Source organism: Pseudonaja textilis, chromosome 1, assembly GCF_049901715.1.
Source record: "Pseudonaja textilis isolate UNSWEBS1 chromosome 1, rPseTex1.2, whole genome shotgun sequence".
Taxonomy (NCBI): domain Eukaryota; kingdom Metazoa; phylum Chordata; class Lepidosauria; order Squamata; family Elapidae; genus Pseudonaja; species Pseudonaja textilis.
The window spans coordinates 74,072,170-74,092,317 of NC_141990.1; the positions used below are offsets into that span (position 1 = coordinate 74,072,170).

At 37.6% G+C, this 20,148-nt stretch overlaps 1 protein-coding gene across 1 annotated transcript in view; it reads left to right on the forward strand.

Annotated features, from left to right (window-relative positions):
- The first annotated feature begins 14,250 nt into the window (after positions 1–14,250).
- RPS6KA2 (ribosomal protein S6 kinase A2) overlaps positions 14,251–20,148 on the forward strand; it is a 114,437-nt gene continuing 108,539 nt past the window's right edge. Inside the window, exon 1 of the mRNA XM_026705105.2 lies at positions 14,251–15,074. Coding sequence (XP_026560890.1) covers positions 14,976–15,074 — 99 coding nt within the window. The 5' untranslated portion in view covers positions 14,251–14,975. The remainder of the gene's footprint in view (positions 15,075–20,148) is intronic.

The window sequence follows — 20,148 nt, forward strand, 5'->3', positions numbered from 1 at the left end:
AATGAAAGATCTGCAAGAAAACAACCAGGCTCAGAAATAAAAATAGTTGTGCACCCCTTGAATCATAACTCATAATGTTTTTATGAATGTAAGCAGAATACGGTAATATTACCTATGTCAGAGGCAAAAGATGAACTCAAGCCCATGTGGCTTACATATATACGCTCTGTTTTACACACACACACACACACACACACACACACACACACATATATACATACATACATACATACATAACATAACATATATATGCTCTGTCTTACATACTGGCAAAAAGAAATCAGAAAATAAAATACAGGCTGAATTAGTCAAGACCTTGTTGATTATCCAAACTCTGTCAAGGATCTTGGAGCACTAATCTCTAATGACCTAAGTGCTAGAGCCCACTGTAACTACATAGCCAAAAAGGCATTAAGAGTTGTTAACCTAATCTTACGTAGCTTTTTCTCTGGTAATATCACACTACTAACTAGAGCATACAAAATATTTGCTAGACTAATACTCTAATACAGCTCATCAGTGTGGAACCCACATTATGTATCTGATATTAACACAGTTGAGAAAGTCCAGAAATATTTCACAAGAAAAGTTCTCTACTCCTCTACTCGTTGCAGAATACCTTATGCCACCAGACTTGAAATTCTAGACCTAGAAAACATTGAATTACGCCACTTTCGGTCCAATCTAAGTATGGTATATAAAATCATACATTGCAATGTCCTACCTGTCAATGAATACTTCAGCTTCAACCAGAACAATACAAGAGCAAACAATAGATACAAACTCAAGGTTAATTGCACCAAACTTGATTGCAGGAAATACGAGTTCAGCAACAGAGTGGTCAATGTCTGGAATACTCTACCTGACTCTGTGGTTTCTTCCCCAAACCCCAAAAACTTTAACCTTAGACTTTCTACTGTTGACCTCACCCCTTTCCTAAGAGGTCTGTAGGGGGCGTGCATAAGCGCACCAATGTGCCTACCGTCCCTGTCCTATTGTTTCTTTTATTTTTCTTATATGTATCCATGTATTCATAACTATGTTTTTACTTATACCTATTATCTTGTAAGCAATTGACAAACCAAATTAAATAAATAAATAAATAAACAACAGAATCAGCATCTAACATGTTGATTGAAGAGATTAACTCAAAGCTGAATGGCTGGTGAATGGACCCAACCTATCCAAAGTATCTTTGTCACCAAACAGAACAGTAATGTAACAGCACTAGCGCTTAGACTTACATACTGCTTCACAGTGTCAGCGTCCCAGGAGACTCCATGCGATGAAGGTAAGTGCAGGGTCCGCGTGGAGGCTCTGGGAGGAGGGGGGAAATGGGCCTTCTGGAAATGGGCCTGTTTCTGGCTTCCGGGGGGTTCCAGAGCCTGGGGGAGGCTGTTTTTGCCCTCCCAAAGCCCCGGGGGAGGCCTCCAGACCCTTGGGAGGGCGAAAACAGCCTCCCCGAGTTCTGGAGACCCACCAGAAGCCGGAAACAGGAAGTTCCGGTAAGCCATACCCACCATGGCCACACCCACCCAGGAACCAGGCAGTGAACTGGTTGTTGTGATTTTTGAATCTCACCCCTGGCTGACACATAATACTTTACAGCCCTCTCTTAGTGGTTTACAGAGTCAGTGTATTGCCCTCAACAATAAAGTTGTTGGGCTTATGTTGTTCAGACCTAAACTTAATGCTGACTGGAGTTGGTGACAGATGTCAATTATTTATCAGCAGCAGCAAGGTTGCATATAACTATGCAACTTCTGCACAACTTTGGGAAATGTATTATTCCTCATTCTCCTGTGCTCCTCTACTACAGATGTCCTAGAATCAGTGGCACAGGTGCTCCCTGTGGTTGACTTCTGATAGCTGCCATCAAATAAAGCTTCACATGGAACAAAGGAAGTGACCTTATAATAAATTGTCTAATGTAGCTCAGAACTGTTGTCACAGCTTGCCAATATATTTTAAGGCTTACAGAAGCTGGAGGAATGAACCAGGATTTTAGCATAAAATGTACATGTTTTGCTACTTAGCCACTGTCCTTCTGCAAGGTTGACTTGTGGGGAATATACAAATTGTACTTTTGCAGTTCGCTTACATAAAATCTTCATTTGATTTCTCTTAACTAACGTCTTGTCCATGTGCATATTTCTTAGACTGCCCAGTCTATACATTTGAGGTTGTAATATTATAAGCATTATAGTGTTTCCGATGAAATTTGGGAAATAGTGTACAGTAATAGGAAATTAATATCTGACTGTTATGGCCTGAGGGACTGATTAAATGTTGTGCACAAACACATATAGTACTAGTGCTAGCATTTGTTTATGTAAAGCAACTTCGGAAAAAACAGTGATTTTGAAATAACAGCTGGGGAGCAGGTGCTTAATATTTATTCATCAGCAGTTTCTTTACTCTGATTGGCCTCTGATATTGTTTTTGCCTCTTCAATTCTCAAAATAGGAGTGTTCAGTGATTCTCTTAAAACTACACATATATAATTCTTGATGAGACTGAATTATTTGCATATTGCCACAGGTTTGATCATGTAAGTCAGTCCTGACTTTGACTAATAATGCTTTACCTTATGCGTACAGTAGCTGTTTGGTTGCTTTCCTTTCAATCTTCTTCTGCAGCAGGAAACGTTTATCAGTAATATGAATTCCAGATCTCAGTTTTTGACACTGCAAATTGATCTGACGGTTGCCAGTTGTTATTTGTGATAAGGCTATTACTAAGATAATAGGGTTTTATTTCCCTTGTGCATTTTTATTGGAATCATTGTGGAAATGGGTGCTGTCCAACCAAATGCCAGATTCAGACTTATGAGAAATAATTTTGACAGCTATCTTATATTACTGTCCAAATCCATTCTGTCCAATTGTATACAAAAACACAGGTCTTCTGTTTTTCTTCTAACAATTGGCTTTAAAAGATTCCAGAACTTTTAGGCTAATCATATCAGGGAGATTAAGTCCACAAAGTGAGCAGGTAGGTCATCTGATCCAACTCTCTAGAGAAAATTATAGTATCCTTCTCTTAAATACATTCTTTTTTTTTTTTGAAAACAGTTTTATTGGTTTTTTAAAAACAAACAAAACATAAAAACATCAGCTCTCTTCCATACATATATACAAGCAGTGTGTCGGTTGGTTCATCAGTTTTGTGCATTCATTTCGTAGTCTCAATTACAGTTACATTACATAATAACTTGTATTATCAATCCAAACTTATATGTCCTAGTATCACTATTAGAAAATCATTTGACTATGATTTTATTCATTTATACTTTATGAGATAACTATAATCTAGGTAGTTTATTCTATAACAAATCATATAATCATACCAAATCTATCCTAAAAACACTTTATAGATATGATGTCAAATAACAAAAGAAAAAGAAAAAACAAAGATATTCCTTGTTATCTAACATTCTGAATATTCTATTATTGTATTTTATCATCCAACCATTGATAGAAAAGGTCCCAAATTTTATAGAATTGTTTATCCTCTTGCTCTCTAATTTCAAATGTCAATCTACTCATCTCAGCACATTCCAATATTTTCTTAATAATTTCTTCTTGCAATGGTATTTTCTCATTTTTCCAATTTTTAGCAAATGCAATCCTAGCCGCTGTTAATACATTTACAGTCAGATATTTCAAGTCTTTACTGTATGTATCTGGTAAGATTCCCAATAAAAAAAACTCTGGTTTCAAATCTATGTGTTTCTTTGTCATTTTTTCCAACCACATGCGGATTTTAGTCCAATATTTTCTAGCATCTTCACAAGTCCACCACATATGGTAATATGAGCCAGGTATCTGATGACATTTCCAGCATTCTTCAGATTTATTCTTGAACATTCTTACTATCCTTGTCGAGGGAAAGTGCCACCTGTAAAACATCTTATACAGATTTTCTTTATAAGCTGTTGACATTGTCATTTTATAATTTTGCGACCATAGTTTTTGCCATTTCTCTAAATCAATCCCATATCCAAAATTCTTCCCCCAAGCAATCATAGTTTCTTTAACTTGTTCTTCCTCTAGCTTAAGTCCCAGTAAATAACCATATAATTTTTTAATCATCTTTTCATCAGTACCTGTCAAAATCTTATCTAGATCAGTCTGTTTATCATAAAATCCCTCTGTTTTAGAATCTTCATCATACCTTGAGTGTATTTGCGAATATGAAAACCAATTCATCTTTATACCTTGTTCCTTTAGATTTTGTATCGATTTAAGTTCACCCTTTTCATCCAATAGTTCCCCATATCTAACTGTTTGTTCCTTCTTATAGATTATAGGATAGGAAAATGCTTCAATAGTCGATAACCAAACTGGAATTTTCAAATAACATTGTCTTTTTATCTTCTCCCAGTTTAACCACAAAGACTCCCGTATGTAATGTCTTCTAAAGTAACCCTGTGTTTTAGTTCCCTTATACCATAAAAAAGCGTGCCAACCCAACAGCAAATCATGTCCTTCTAATGTCAACAATCTAGTCTTTCTTAGTGTAATCCATTCCTTGACCCACATCAAATTTGCAGCTTGGTAGTACAACTCCCAATTAGGCAGGCCAAAACCTCCTCTAATTCTAAGCATCTTGCAAGAGCTTTAGCTTTATCCTCGCTTTCTTACCTTGCCATATATACTTCAGCACAATTTTATTTAAGTCTTCAAAATAGTCTTTTCCGAGCCTAATTGGTATTGTTTGAAACAAAAATAAGATTCTGGGTAAAATATTCATCTTGATTGTTGAGATTCTCCCTATTAATGACAATTGTAAGTTTTCCCATTTCTTCAAATCTAAGGCTATCTGTTGTTTAAGTTTAATATAATTATTCTCTTTTAATGTACTACATCTTGATGTCAAGTATATCCCCAAATACTTGACCTTGTTCGTGACTTGGATTTTCAACAGGTCTGCCAGTTCTTCTCTTTGTCTTAGTAGCATGTTCTTTGTCAAGATCTTTGTTTTATCTTTATTTATTTTCAGACCAGCCACCTCGCCATATGTCTCTATCTTTTCCAATAGCTTTGGAGCTGTTTCTAAAGGATCTTCCAAAATAAAGGCTAAGTCATCTGCAAAGGCTTGCAATTTGAGTTCTTCCTTTTTAATTTTCATTCCCTTTATGCTTTTGTCCTCTCTAATATTTCTATTCAACCCTTCCAAGGTCAATACAAATAGCAAAAGAGATAGGGGACATCCTTGCCTTGTGTCTTTTCTTATATTAATAAAGTCTGTAAGTTCTCCCTCCATCATTACCTTTGCCGTTTGCTTATGATAAATGGCTTCTATTGCTTGAATAAATTTTCTGGCAAAACCCATCTGTTCCAGTAGTAGTAACATAAATCTCCAGTTCACATTATCAAATGCCTTTTGAGCATCTAGGAATATCAAAGCCATTTGCTTTTCAGGATGTGCCTCATAGTATTCCAAAGTATCCAGGATTACTCTCATATTGTCTCTAATTTGTCTCTTTGGCAGAAATCCATTTTGGTCTGGATGAATGAAATTATTTAAATATTTTTTAAGTCTTTCTGCTAAAATTGAAGCAAAGATTTTATAGTCTGCATTTAATAAAGAAATAGGTCTATAGTTCTTAATTTGCAGTGGATCAGCCTCTTCTTTTGGAATAAGTGTAATATAAGCCTCTGACCATGTTTTAGGTATCATCTTCTTTGACATAGCTTCATTCATGACTTCTAACAATGGAATGCTCAATGATTCTTGTAGTGTTTTATAGAATTCTGCCGGAAGCCCATCTGGACCTGGTGCTTTCCCATTATTTTGTTTCTTAAGTGCTTCAGTTAATTCCATCATTGTTATATTACTTTCTAGCATTTCTTCAGTCTCTTTAGATATCTTAGGTAGGTTAGCATTCTGTAAATACTGTTTGACTTTTTCCCCATCAATATTCTCTTGCTTATATAGTTGTCCATAGAAGTCTTGAATAATTTCCTTTTTCTCCTTATTACCATGGCAAACTTGGCCTTGGTCATCTATTAACTGCGATATTTTCCTTGACTCTTTCTCCTTTCTCAATTTATATGCTAGCCATCTACCTGGTTTATTTGCATCTTCAAAGTAATTGTTTAGCATTTCTAATTTTTTGTGCCAATTCTTCTTTCTCTATTAGACCCATTTTATGTTTAGTTATGTCCAATTTCAATTTAATATTTTTTTTCCTGTGGCATATTCTGTAATTCTTTTTCAAGTCTTTTATACTCGTCTTCCTAGGCTTTAGTAGCTTGCCTTTTCCTAATATTCTTTTTTCTTATGTAATCTATTATCAAGCCTCTGGCATATGACTTCATTGTATCCCAAACATTCTGCATTGAAGTATCTTCTTTTTTATTTTCTCTAAAGAAAAAAGCCAGTTCTTTCTCAATCCATTGTATAAAATCTTTCTCCTTTAAGATAGTATTATTTAGCATCCATCTCGATCTTTTTTTTTTTTTTTGTCCCTTCCATTTAATTGTCATTGGGTTATGGTCTGCCCAAGTACTTGTTTCAATATTTGTTTCTTGAATATTAGATATTAATTCTGTTGAGATCCAAATCATATCTAATCTGGACCATGATAAATGTCTATTTGAATAGAAAGTGTATTGTTTAGTTTTAGCATTTCTTTCTCTCCATATATCTTTTAAAGTTAATTCATCTGTCATTTTAAAAAAGGATTTAGGGAGAATCTTTCTATTTTGCTTTGTTGTTGTTGCTATATAGTCCAGTTTATTGTCCACAATTCCATTAAAGTCTCCCATCATATTGGCATAGTCCAGTCCAATTATTTTCATGTGTAGTTTTTTATAGAATTCTTCCTGTTTATCATTTGGGGCATAAATTGCAATCAAGAGTATTTTTATATTGTTGTCCATTATTTCCACCATTAATACTCTTCCATCTTCATCAGTATAAATCAATTTTGCTGGGGTAGCCTCTTTAATGTATAAAACCACTCCTCTTTTCTTACATTGAGTCAAAGAAGTAAATATTTTCCCTAATTTTGGCTGTACTAACAATTGTTCATGTTGTTTTTTAATGTGTACTTCTTGTAAACAAATTATGTCAAACTTTAATTTCCCTAATTTATGAAAAATTTTCCTTCTTTTAACAGCTGAATTAAGTCCATTTATATTCATTGTAATCAGTTTTTTCTCTTCCATGATTATATTTTGTAGTTAGGTTTGACAGCTCTCGTAGATCTTGGTTCACGTTGTTCTTTGATATCCACCTGTCCACCTACTGCGCCTTCTTCTTTTTCAGTCCCCATTTGTTCCTCTTGGAATTCAATTAATGAGACCTCTTTCTCTGCCTCTTCCTCTCTCCTTCCGAAAAATTCTGCATAGAAAAGTTCTGCTTTCTCAATTGAATCAATTCCATGTCTCTGTTCTTGCCATGTAAACATTAGTCCTTCTGGAATCAGCCATCTATAATTCACCTCCTTTTTCAATAGCATTTTGGTCAAGAATCAATATTCTCTTCTCATCTCTCTCACTCTTTTGGGTATTTGTTTTAAAACCATGATTTCTTTGCCTTTATATTTCAACGTCTTCTCTCTTACCGTTTGTAATATTTGTGTTTTGTTGGATTTTTTTAGTAAATCCGATGTGGAGTTCTCTTGGTAAATTATTTCTCATCGCATATCTTGTAAAAACTCGGTATACCTCGTCTACTCCATCCATCATCTTTTCCTCTGTTATTTCCAAAGCATCAGCCAAAATTTCTATCATTATCACAGCCAAATTTTGTCCTTTTTCTTCCTCTGTGTTTTGAAATCTGAGATAGAATTCTGACCTCTCCATCTCCCACTTCAGCATCCCACTTTTATCTTGTTCAACCACTGTTAGTCTGCTATCAATATTTCCAATCTTCTCCTCTCTTTGTTTACCTTCTTCGATTTTTTGGAATCTCTCATCATACTTCACCATCATTTGTTGAATATTTTCCACTTTTTCATCGGTCTTCCCTGTTCTTTATTCAGTGTTCTCTATTCTTTGTTCTATAGTATCTGATTTTATCTTAAGATCTTGGATTCCTTGCAAAATCATCTGTAAGGTCACTTTTTCTTGTTCTTTGTCTTGCTTTAACATTGCCTGGATTAAACATTGTCCTCCAGATGCTGGGGAGGCAGAAGTAGAGGTAGAGACGCCAGAGGGTATGAGTTTCCTACTCATTTTAAATGATTCAAGACCTTCAAATTCTTTTAAACTTTAATCCAATTGGTAAGGTAGCCAATTATAATCCAAAATGGAAATGCCCAATAGTAAAAAGCCCAATAGTAAAAGGAAAAAAGAAAAAGAAAGGAAAAGATTCTTCGGGTTCTTCTGGACCCTAATCCAATTATGAAATAATCCACAATAAAGGATAAAAATAAAAAGAAGGAAAAAGCCCAATAATAATAATAATAATAAAAAGAACAAAAGAAAAGAAAAATTTCTTCAGGTTCTTCACACCTTAATCCAGTTAGAAAATCTCAGTAATAAAAAAAAACCAAAATAATCCAAGAGCATGGATGGGAAAAGCAAAAATCCCAGTGGAAAAAGGGGAAAAAAAGGAGAAAAATTCTGAGGCTTTCCCTTTAAAATAAAAAGCAAAAATAAAAATATTGCTAAAATAAAAGTTTACAGTAAAGCTGATAAGGAGGGGTAGCACAACTAAAAGAAGATAAGAAAACACACTGGACTTTGTTTAATTGTCCAAGGCTCTTATTATGACTCTCTTCTCCACAAGCTTCAAAGCCAAACCTCAAGTGTTAAATTGTTGATAGAAGTCCAGAAGAACACCTGTAATAATATTCTGCCGCGCTCTTCCCTCTATCTTATCAAGTTGGAATGTCCTTGAGAAGGAGTCTTTCACAGTTCTCTCCACTTCAAATAAAATATTTTCAAGCCTCTAGTTGGCAGTGTTACAAAGTTTCTTAATTTTCACTTTCCCCCTCCTCCCAGGAAAACGTAATTGAGGTTAAAAAAGAAAAGAAAATATATACATGTATATATAAAAATAACCAAAGGGAGCCTCTAGTCTAAAAAAAATTAAGAAATCCAGAAGGAGAATAAGAAAATAATATATATATATATATATATATATATATATATATATATATATATATATATATATATATATATATATATCAAAAATCAGTCCAGTTATCTACTAAGTCACAATAAAGTCCAGTAAAAAAAAGAAAAAAAAGCAAGGAAAAAAATAGCCAAGCCTCACTTTGACGTCTCCCTTTAAAAGTCGCCGCTTATTCAGTTTTGTCAAAAATCTCACAGGTTTCTTCTTATACTCAGAGTGTCCTTTCAAGCCTCAAAATGTTAATAAAAAAAGGATTCTCACCCAGCCAACACACTTTCTCTTTCAGCCTCTTCCTTTCGGGAGCTGTCCCGACTTCAGCACCTTTGGGGCTGCCTCTCCGCCACCGGCAAAAAGGACTTCTCCTGGATCAACCAGGGACTTTGCGGTGTCCCTGGGATCCACAGGATATGCCCTTCACGATGACCGTCCCTACGGGATGGTTTAGGTCTGTTTGGACCGGCCAGGGGCGAAGATATCAGCTGCATCTTAGAGCTTGATTGCAGACAGTACCGTTGCAACACCAGCTCCTCCCCTCTCCCCTTAAATACATTCTTGAGGCAATCATTCCAGTCTCAAAACAATTCTTACTATCAGAATGCTTTTTTTGCCCAAAGCAACTTTCTTCCAATTTCTAGTAATTTATCCTGATTCCTATTTTCTGGAAGAAATTTCCTTAATTTATAAGGAACCCTTATGAAGGTGACACTCTTGCAAGTTGATCTTAACTCCAGGTGACTCTTGATAAAGGGTAGCCATTCTTTTGGGATTTTCACAAATCAGCATAGAGTTTGGGGATTTTCTGATAATCTCTCACTGAAATACTAATCAGATCCAAATCTGTTTATCTTTTTCAAGATCAACTAGCCACCTAAGGTGATCATGGCTGAGCAAAAGCCATCTTCTGAGAGATTATGGCTGCCTTAAAGCCATCTAGTAAGGATGTAGTTTCCACTGAATTCAGTTGGATTTACTGATATACTGCAGTCAAACTCAGAGGGGGTATTCAGCAGGTTCTGACCAGTTCTAGAGAACTGGTAGCAGAAATTTTGAGTTCGGAGAACTGGCAAATACCACCTCTAACTGGATACCACCTCTCTTACAGTATCCTTCCCCTGCCATGCCCACCAAGCCATACCTACAGAATCAATAGTAAAAAAAATTGAATCCCACCACTGGTCAAACAACATCTAAATCAGGCTTGTAACAAATGGGGAGGCTAAGATTTGTTCCCTTTCATTTTCTTTGGTTCCTCATTTATTTAAATTATCGTTATTATTTGATTTATTTAAATGTATTAGTGGCCAGACTCCAATGAACTCTGGACTGTTATCTTTAAAAAGGCAAAGAAACTTCCACTAACCAAGTAATACCAAACCTAAGGAAAATCCGAAGTCCCAAAAGAATGTAATGACAGTAGCAAACCACTACCTTAATTTTTAAGAAGATTACATAGACCTTGTTTGGGTGTTTTGGCCATCTTTCTCTCTGAAATTTTCAGTGGGCTACAGGCATGCTTTGAATTTAAACACTACTGTTCAAAAGCACAAATGCCATATGAAAATTTTCTACTAAATTTAGTTTGCAGAATCAATCTGTTCTTTCCACAAAAAAAGGCAATGTCAGTGCTCCAGATACATACATGAAGTCCTCTTCCAGTGGCCGGGCAATCTCTAATACCAGCACAACTATAAGATGATGGCTTAGCCCTAGAGTGGAAACAAAACATTAGATAGGAAACTGGGAGAATGAAAGTGAAGTCAACAAAAAGCTAATGGCTGCGTTATCTGTTGAAAAAGCAAACAAAATAACCTGGCTGCCTCGATTTCTCACTTTCCCATCTTACCTCATAGATTTTCTCTCTTTGCTTATTATTGTGGACCCCTGGGCTAGAAAGCCTATTAAAATAGATTGTAGAAGAATGGTGCTTGCTGGCCTAGTGCCCCACATGCTGACACACAAAAACAATTTAGGCAGGGCTAAGTCTGCATTGGACTTATATCAGGAAAGCAACATTGGGGAAAGAGCTAATTTCCCTGGATGTCATAATTAATAGCTCTGTTCTGAGTTTGTAAAGTAAGAGGCAGAGGCGGATTATGGTGGTCTATTTCCTTTTGGGGTAGCATCCCCTTGAAATCCAGAAGTGAAGTACAAAGTCTAATCTGCAGCACGGACAATTATTTCCATTTCTCCTTTTCTTGCATGCTTGTTTCCATGCGCAAAACCCAGCAGATTGGCCAGGTGTAAATAATAGAACACTTCTGATGATGCTAGCAATAATGGTAGGAGTGATAAGGAAAAATAATGGATGCTTTTGAACTGTGGGTACAAGGCATTGGTATTTTTTTTTTATTATTTCTGTTCCACAAAGAGACATTAATCCCTGTCTCAAGGGCTGAGGCCAGCATCTCCTGATATATTTTAACTAGCCAGGCAGAGAAAGGTCAAGAAGACCTTTACTCGCAAGTTCTTCTCCAAGTATTATAGACACGTTTTCAAGAGGCAAAAAGCTAACTGGGTAAACCTAAACCACTGCTAGCTAAGCAGAAAGTACTGAAACTTCTGAATACAGTAGATAAAAATTATAATGGATATATACTGTGTTATATTCCATAACAGTGGACTTTTACAAGATTATAAACCTCTGTATTTTTCTGCTTTTCTGGAGAAGCTTTTGCTTTTCTCATGATGGTCCATGCCAACTGAGCAATAAAAAGTCATCTGAGAAATTGAGTTTCAGGGTGGGAGGAAGGAAAGGCCCTGTCATACTCTCAGGAATGTTCAATGTTTAAAAGAAATGTAAGCATTGATGAGAAATGTTAAAAGAATATGTGTAATTAAACCATTGCTTAAGAAAAAGAACTGGGGTCTTTATTAATTCCTCTGAAATTACTACAGCACTACAGAGATTATTCCTTCTTCAGATACAGTCAAGAGAAATGTTTCCATGATGTTCCCAAAGGTGCTTTCTCAAGAGGCAACTGGACTTTCTTGTTTTTCTTTGAGGATGTTTCGCTTCTCATCCAAAAAGCTTCTTCCGATCTGACTGGATGGTAGTGAATGGAAAGATTTATATTCTTTGCCGACAGTTGGTCATTTGCATTCTTTTAGAGAGTTGTTGGGACCACAGACATTTGTCAATGTCATTTGTGAAACATCTTCAAAGAAAAGCGAAGTCCAGCTGCCTCCTGAAAAAGCACCTTTGGGACAGCCATGACCAGGATGACTGAGAATCTCCATAGACGTTTCCATGAGGAATTAGTAGCATAGGCTTCAGTAAACCTGTTCATTTGAAGGAAATAAGCACCTCAGAAGTATTTTGTACCTCAAAGTATTTTGTACCTCAGAAGTATTTTGTACCTCAGAAGTATTTTGGCAACCAAGAGCCCAGCCCCATTAGTTTACTGGTCCCCTGCAGACCAAAATTCTTATGAATCTAGCCACAGAAAGATTCCATTACCTTATTAGATAAATATAGATAGATAGATGATTAATATTACATATGCTTCTCAGTTTTGTTTATGGAGATGTTCGCTGACATTCTTAGGTATTGGCCTTCTAAAGGAAATCTTTATTGGCAAACATTTTTATTCCACATTACAGCATCGTAGGATAACAAGCAGGCACTTCGTTACATTTTTAAAATCATTGGGGCATACATATATGGGAGCCAGTTTGGTTTATGGGTAGTCCTTGACTCTCAACCAATCATTTAATGACCATTTGAAGTTACAATGGCATTGAAAACAATGACTTATGACCAGGGCTGGGATGCTACCGGTTCTGCCCGGCTCTATAGAGTTGGTAGCTCTGAAGAGCAGCAGGCACCAAACCAGTTCTGTGTTTGCTGCTGTTTGGCCCGCCCGCCCGCCTGGGCTCTTACCTGTCCTTTATTTCCTGCTTTTTCAACCTAAGTTGCTTTGCGCGGCACAGCTGAGGTTGAAAAAGCAGGAAAAAATAGGCTTTTCAAATGCTGTGCACCCACACACAGCGCCTATCAGCTGTCCGGGCAGCACAGCTTATGACGTTTTACACACACACACACAGCGCATGTCAGCTGCGTGTAATCATTGAACGGGTAGTTACACCGGTTGAATCCCACCCCTGCTTATGACGGTTCCTTGCACTTACAATTATCACAGCATCCCCGTGGCCATATGGTCAGAATTTGGGCATCTGGCAAACAGCATGTTTTTATCATGGTTGCATTGTCCAGGCTCATATGATTACCATTTGCGATTATCCCAGCTGGCTTCCTGCAAGCAAGAATACAGGGGGAAGCCAGATTTGCTTAATGACCATGTGGTTCATTTAACAGCAGTGATTCATTGTATAATCTCAACTCACTTAATGACTTAGCAATGGAAATTCTGGTCCTAGTTGTCATTGTAAGTCAAGAACTATATGTAATGGTTAAGGCACCAGGCTGAAAACCAGGATACTGTGAGTTCTAGTCCTGCTTTAAACGTGAGGCCAGCTGGGTGACTGACTATGGGCCAGTCTCCTCTCAACACTAGGAAGGAAGGAAGGGCGAATCACTTCTGAAATCTTGCCAAGAAAACTCCAGGTATGCCCCAGTAGTTAAAACTGGTTAAGTCCATAGGACTTAACATTGACCCAAAGACACACACACAAATAAATTTTGCCTAGTTCTTGACAATAGAATTATAATACGAAAGACAATTTCAGCAACAGAGTGGTCAATGCCTGGAATGCACTCTGTAGTTACATCCTCAAACCTCCACTCCTTTAACCTCAAACTATCCACTATTGACCTCAGTCCATTCCCAAGAGGTCTCTAAGGGCTGGGATGCTGCCTGTAATAAGTGCATAAGTGCACCATGTCCCTGCCCTATTGTCCCCATTGAATCGTAATCTATTTTCTGTATTCTTAACTCATGTTTTATACTTATACCTATTATTTTGGAAGCGATTGACAAATGAAATAAATAAATAAAACCTGGTGTGGATTATTATACTACAATTAGGGGCCACTTTCAGCCAGCTTGGACAACGGCTGGGTTAAACCAGAGATTGTAGGAACCGTCGTCCAACTCAACAGGAAGCTGCCCGTGGGAACATTGGGTTCTATGCCTGAAGCAATAATTCAACGCGTTTGACTGGAAAAGGTCTGAAAGCTCCGATCTGCCCTGAAAGTCTGAACAAGTGAGACGTCCGACGGAGCAGCGGCAGTGAAAAAAAGCCTCGGATGGTAGCGGCCTGCCGACCTGCCCTGCCTGCCTGGAGGATCTCCCAGGAGACCCTCCTTTGCAAGAGCTCATCTCTTCCCAGGCCAAGATAATTATAGCTCCCTCCGCGCTGCAGTTCCCAACCGACGTCAAGCCGGAGAGCGGCAACGGGGCGCCCCCCCACTCCTTCTATCGCGCGATCCCAGAAGCCAGGAAATTGACCGGCTGCTTAGCGAGGGACGCCAGAGGCAAGCCCGGTCCTGTTCCGGGGATGTCCTGAAGCGGCTCCTCTAACCTTCCCTCGCCTCTCTGCGGGGCTAAAAGGAAAGCTCTCTGGACAACCAGCGGCTTCTGCAGGCAGAAAAAGCCGGTTCCGATTGGGCGTTGAGAGGACCAAGGCGAGCGGAGACGGGAGGGGGGAGGGGACGGAGGGGGGAAAGAAGGCGGAGAGGAAGAGAGTTGGGCTTGCATGCAGCGATGAAATGTAAACACGGGCGGGGGAAAGAGCCGCCCCGGCCAGTAAGTTGATCGCCTCACACGCCTCCCTTGCCTGGCGAAGGCTGTCTCGGCGGGGCTCCGCTCGCCCCGGGACCGGATGACTTCGCCAAAGGACCGTGCCCAGCTCAGGGAGACGCGCCCTCTTCCTTTCCTTCCTCGGATGGCTTCAGCGTTTGGGGCGAACGGCTTGCCCTAGCGATGGAAACCAACATGAAGAAGTTCACGGTGCGCAGGTTTTTCTCGGTCTATCTCCGCAAGAAATCGCGCTCGAAGAGCTCCAGTCTCGGACGCTTTGAGGTAAACGCTGCCGGGGCTGAAGATGGGACTTCGCTGTGTGTGTGAGAGAGAAAGAGAGAGAGAAGGGCGGGGGAGGGGGATCTGACAAATCCTCGAGGGGGCTTTACAAGTTCTAGCTCCCTTGCCTTCCTTTTTTTTTTCCTAAAGAGAGAAAAAAATGCATTAGCTACTTATTTCTTCAAGTAAATTACCTCAATTGTGATTTGTTTTTGGGGTTGTTGTTTTTTTTTGGTCAAAGGGATTGTTAAAACCTCTCAAATAACACTTGAAGGTAAAATCTTCTCGATCGCTTCCGCCGGCCACGATTTTATCTCCGCAGCATCCTTGCGGGCTCCTCCGTGGCCCAAGGGCACCTACGGAGCCTCGTGGCTCCGCGAAGGTAGTAGCTCTGCTCTGGGATCCTTAGCCTTATTCCCCACGCTCAGCGGTTTCATCCTGCCTAGGTTTCTCTGTCCCTGAAGAAAAGTGACATTTGTAAGGGAGTTAGTTTAGGTAAGAAATGTTTCCTTTTGGTGACATGAAGGCTCGTGTGCGCTTTGTGGAAGTCTTTGAAACTGATGTCAGTGGTTTTTTTTTTTAAACTTGGGGCATAGGATTCGTTTGATTGCCCTTGTCTTTACTACTAAAGCAAAAGAATAAATGGAAATATCTGGGGAAACAACTCCTAGGGTTATATACCAACTCGTTCACTTTTCTGCTTAGAATAAAAAGCATGGATAGTTTTGAATGCCGAAACATACTTTGGAAGCAGCCTTGGTCCATGTGGGAAACAATTGCCTTTTGCCTCGAAAAAGGCACTGACTCATGTTGTCGACACAATCCAATGACAGCCCTCATCTGGGTGATTTTGGATCCTGGGAGTTTTATGACAACCAGTACAAGTTGCATTGTGTTGATGATGATGAAATAGAACCCAATGCAAAACACTGCAAAGCTCTCAGTTCAAAGAACTACCGTACAGGATGGGCATCAAAAGTCAGCTTACTTTAATCAGCCCTTCTGAGTACACAAAAAAGTTCCTGTCTGATAGCAAAATATTTTTCATTCCTAAAGTGAGTTTAGCTAGTTCACAGCACTTGAACTTAGGTTAGTGTGTATAAGATTGTTGCACCTTAACAGGTTTCCTCTTCAGTTCTTGTTGTTCTAACTTTCAAGTATTGTACTCCAGTCCAGTATATTATATATAACTTTAAAGAGATATTCTTATTGTATTGCCACTTCCATGCCGATTGATAGATGCAGACAACCTTTGCAAATATCTATATTCAGCCTGTGGACCATTATTATTTCATCTCAAGATGGAATTGATCTTTAAAAAGGTTAACATTTGAGGAGGAAAATATGACAGTGTCAAGTAGGAACATTAAGTAAGCACATCTGTATGTAGGAAAGAGTTGGGAGGATTAAGATATCTCTGCAACTTTTTTTCTTGGGTTTCTTTTCTGTTCTTTCATTAATGATATGTTAATTAATTCAAATTTATATTCAGTTGTCCCTTTTCCTAGCATTTTTATATCATCAGTGTTGATCCAACATCATTCATGAGGGTCAGAATATTCTTCAAAAGTATTAAAATTATTTTAAATGAAGGGGAATTATGAAGTTAAGGGTTTCTTTAAAAACAATTTTTGGATCGTATCCAACTCATTTAAATAATTTCAGTAGAAGTGTTATGCGTATCTTTTTCTAGTTGTTGATGTTAGCAGTAGATCTGTGGCTAATAATACTTTCCCTTTTTTGATTAGAGGAATATGAAAGCACTTTGCCAAGTGTCAAGGTTTAAACCCATTTCATGTGAGGTTTCACCAGATGAACCTTTTTATTAAGAAGGCCTAGTTATATTTTTTCCAATGTAGTATTCTCCTGCTATGTGGAGTATAACCAGGGGTGGGTTTCTACCAGTTCTGTCCACCTCTGTAGAATAGGTAGCTCTGAAGAGCAGCAGACATAGAACCTGCTATGTTTTGCTGATGTTTTTGCCCACCGACCCACCTGGGCTCTTACCTGATCTTTATTTCCTGATTTTTCAACTTCAGCTGCCGAATGAGGCACAGCTGCAGTTAAAAAAACAAGAAACGAGGGCTGTTTCAAAGGCTGCTTCTAGGCACGCAGTGTGCTAATGACGATTAACAGGCATGGGGCTCACAGTGGGCAGGGAAGCTTGTAAATCCCGAACCAGTAGTTAACCCTGTCGTATCCCACCCTGAGTATAACTGCAATAATTTCCCAAAATTACATTGACTGGGTTGTAGGATTATTATTCAACATATCTAGAAGATACCTGATCAGGAAAGATGAATATATTTTAGGTAGGCAGCAAGCTAAATATCAACTAATATTGTAGTGAGAAAGCTGTAGTGTACGAAAGATATTTGCAGATAATTCAAAGAGCTCTTTCTATTCTACAGTGCTGCTTAGATACACATTATCATAATACCAATTGGCTATAAGTATCCACTGATTTTCATAGTTTGGACATAATTTGCTTGCAGGTTTTCACATTGGGTTGTCTCTAGTTCCATATTTATTCCTATAGAAATCCGGAATATGTAAAATCAAATAAGGTTAGCAATGCAAGCCTGTGCAAGTCTCTTGGAAAATAAATCCAGTCTTTCAGTGGTGTATTTATTCAAGCTTCCTGAACATTGTTTTTCCAAAAACAATGGTGCCCAAAGTCATAGTTTAAGCCAGACCACTAAGATAAAAGAAAATGGCACTGTTTTCTCCGCTAAAATCCTTCCGTTTTAATTATCCCTCAGCTTGGCCTGAATAGAAAGTAAGATTTGTTTTCTTTCAGTGAGATACACAGTTCTATAAAGAAAAGGGAGGAGTGTATATATACATGCTGTTGTTTGTACTATAGGGAAACACATTCAGCACAATTTATAAATCCTTTATTCTTGCTGAAGGATAAAGACAGGACTATGGGAATGCTATGACCATTTACTCTCCAACAAGAAAATAGCTTAATAAATGCTTCTGTCAGAAGAGCTCAAAAGCTAAATAAACTATCAAATCATTCATTAGTGTTTCAAAGGCCTATATCCTGTAAATTTGCCCAGAAATTATCAGCAAAAAGTTTTTTCCTAGAAGGATACATTTAATAAAGGACCAAGGCCACGGGGGTGATACAGCAACCTGAACAGATAAAAAAAAAAACTAGGCCATGATCAACCCAGGAATTATCTGGAGAAAGTCATTTCTATTCCACAAAGATGTTGGAGCAGCCATTTCAAAAAGGTCAAAAGCAATATAAAACATGACTCGGTGAAATGTTGGCTGTCTGTTTAAGAACAATTCTACCAGAGGGATAAAATAAGAGTCTTCTATATCATACCATTGCCCAAGATTGATAATGTTACTGGAATTTGTTTTGCCAGATGAACATACTGCAACAATTATTTATTTATATATACATACACATACAGTACACACTTTATGTGATGAGTTTTATTTGGATGGGGCAAGAAGACATCAGATATCTATTTTGAATTTGGTTTCATGTGTATTGTAAAGACATTGACCTGCCATGAAGTAAGGATAACTTCTTTTGTGGGACAGACAGAAGTTAATTTACATATGTATTGAAGAGGTGTTGTTGCCATTAAGCAACTCAAGATAGAATTACAAGAACCATCTGATATGCATAAAACCTAAACTCTTTCACAAAATCAAAGCAGTATTCCTTTAGAAATCTGGAATATGTAAAATCAAAATAGGGTTAGCAATGCAAGCCTGTGCATTTTGCCATTTAATATGTGACATATTTAATATAAATATTGATATGTAGCCAAATGTGTTCAGATTGATATGCAGTTGAATCTTATTCAGACTGATAAAACACAAGGTGCTATAATCCAGTGGGGGATACTATATCACCAAAAGGAATACTGTAAAAGTATCTAATTAAACAAGTGTCTAATTAAACTGCTTGCAAGTATTATACCAATAAACACATCCAGTTATCAGCCACATGTTGCATCTTGTTGTGACATATCCTACCTCATATCCTATTGAGTTTTGGATGTCAACCAACCAAATATGAACAGAAACAACCTATGTTACCCATTTACGTCATAACTTTGATAATCCCTTAATTCATGGGGCAGCTGCATGAATAGGATTACTGACACATACTGAAAAAGAGTAAGAAAAATAGGAGTATTTAGAAACTCTAATCTTTTAAACAGAGGTAGTAAGTTTGAAAATGGAAAGAAGGATGGGATACACTTGGTTAAATAATGCTAGCACTGCATTTCAAGCAAAGTGGTTTTTTTTAAAGAAAACATACAATGCTGCCAGATAATAATCAAATCCACACACTAATATGGAAACCAGGAAATATTTTTTTAAAAAATTAATAATGTTATCTACTTGTTTTAGCATCAAACCTGTTCATTGGAGTGTAATGAAACATAAATTTTGCTATGGCAGACTTTTTCCCCTCATTTCCTTTATGGCCAATAAGACAATTACACCGCTGATTATTTATAATCTGTTATAACTGTAATGCAAATGCTGATTTGAGAAAAATAATTAACTACTCTTAAAAGGTTCTTTGTTGGCAACCCTCCCCATCCCACATTTCATCTCACAACCAATGTAGGATTAATACAATATATGAAGTAAACTTCAAGAATTAAAATTCAAATTAATGTATTGTTCAATTAATCACAAATGAAAGCAAATATATGTGTCCCAGGATAATGTTGCAGGATCCAATCTGAGTCGGTTACTAGGACAAGAGGTTTATCTTCTAAGCTTTTGAATTTGTGCTGGAATTTGTCCCATCCTTAGGGAATTTTTCAATCTCCAGAATATATATTAATCTTATTTTTAATCTGGAAGAGAATTCATACTAAACAGAGATAACAGAATTTTGTTTGCAACGAACCTGTTTTGTCCACCTGTTTCTCCTTTCTCACTGCATTCAAGAGAAAACATTTCACCACTCAATATTTTTTTTTTTAATTTCCTTGAAGAATTATCATTTGTATCAAAGAGGAAGAATTCACGAGTGGCTTAGGGTCTGTCCGTTTAGAACTCAAAATGAGCAAGGCTAATGTTAATTAAT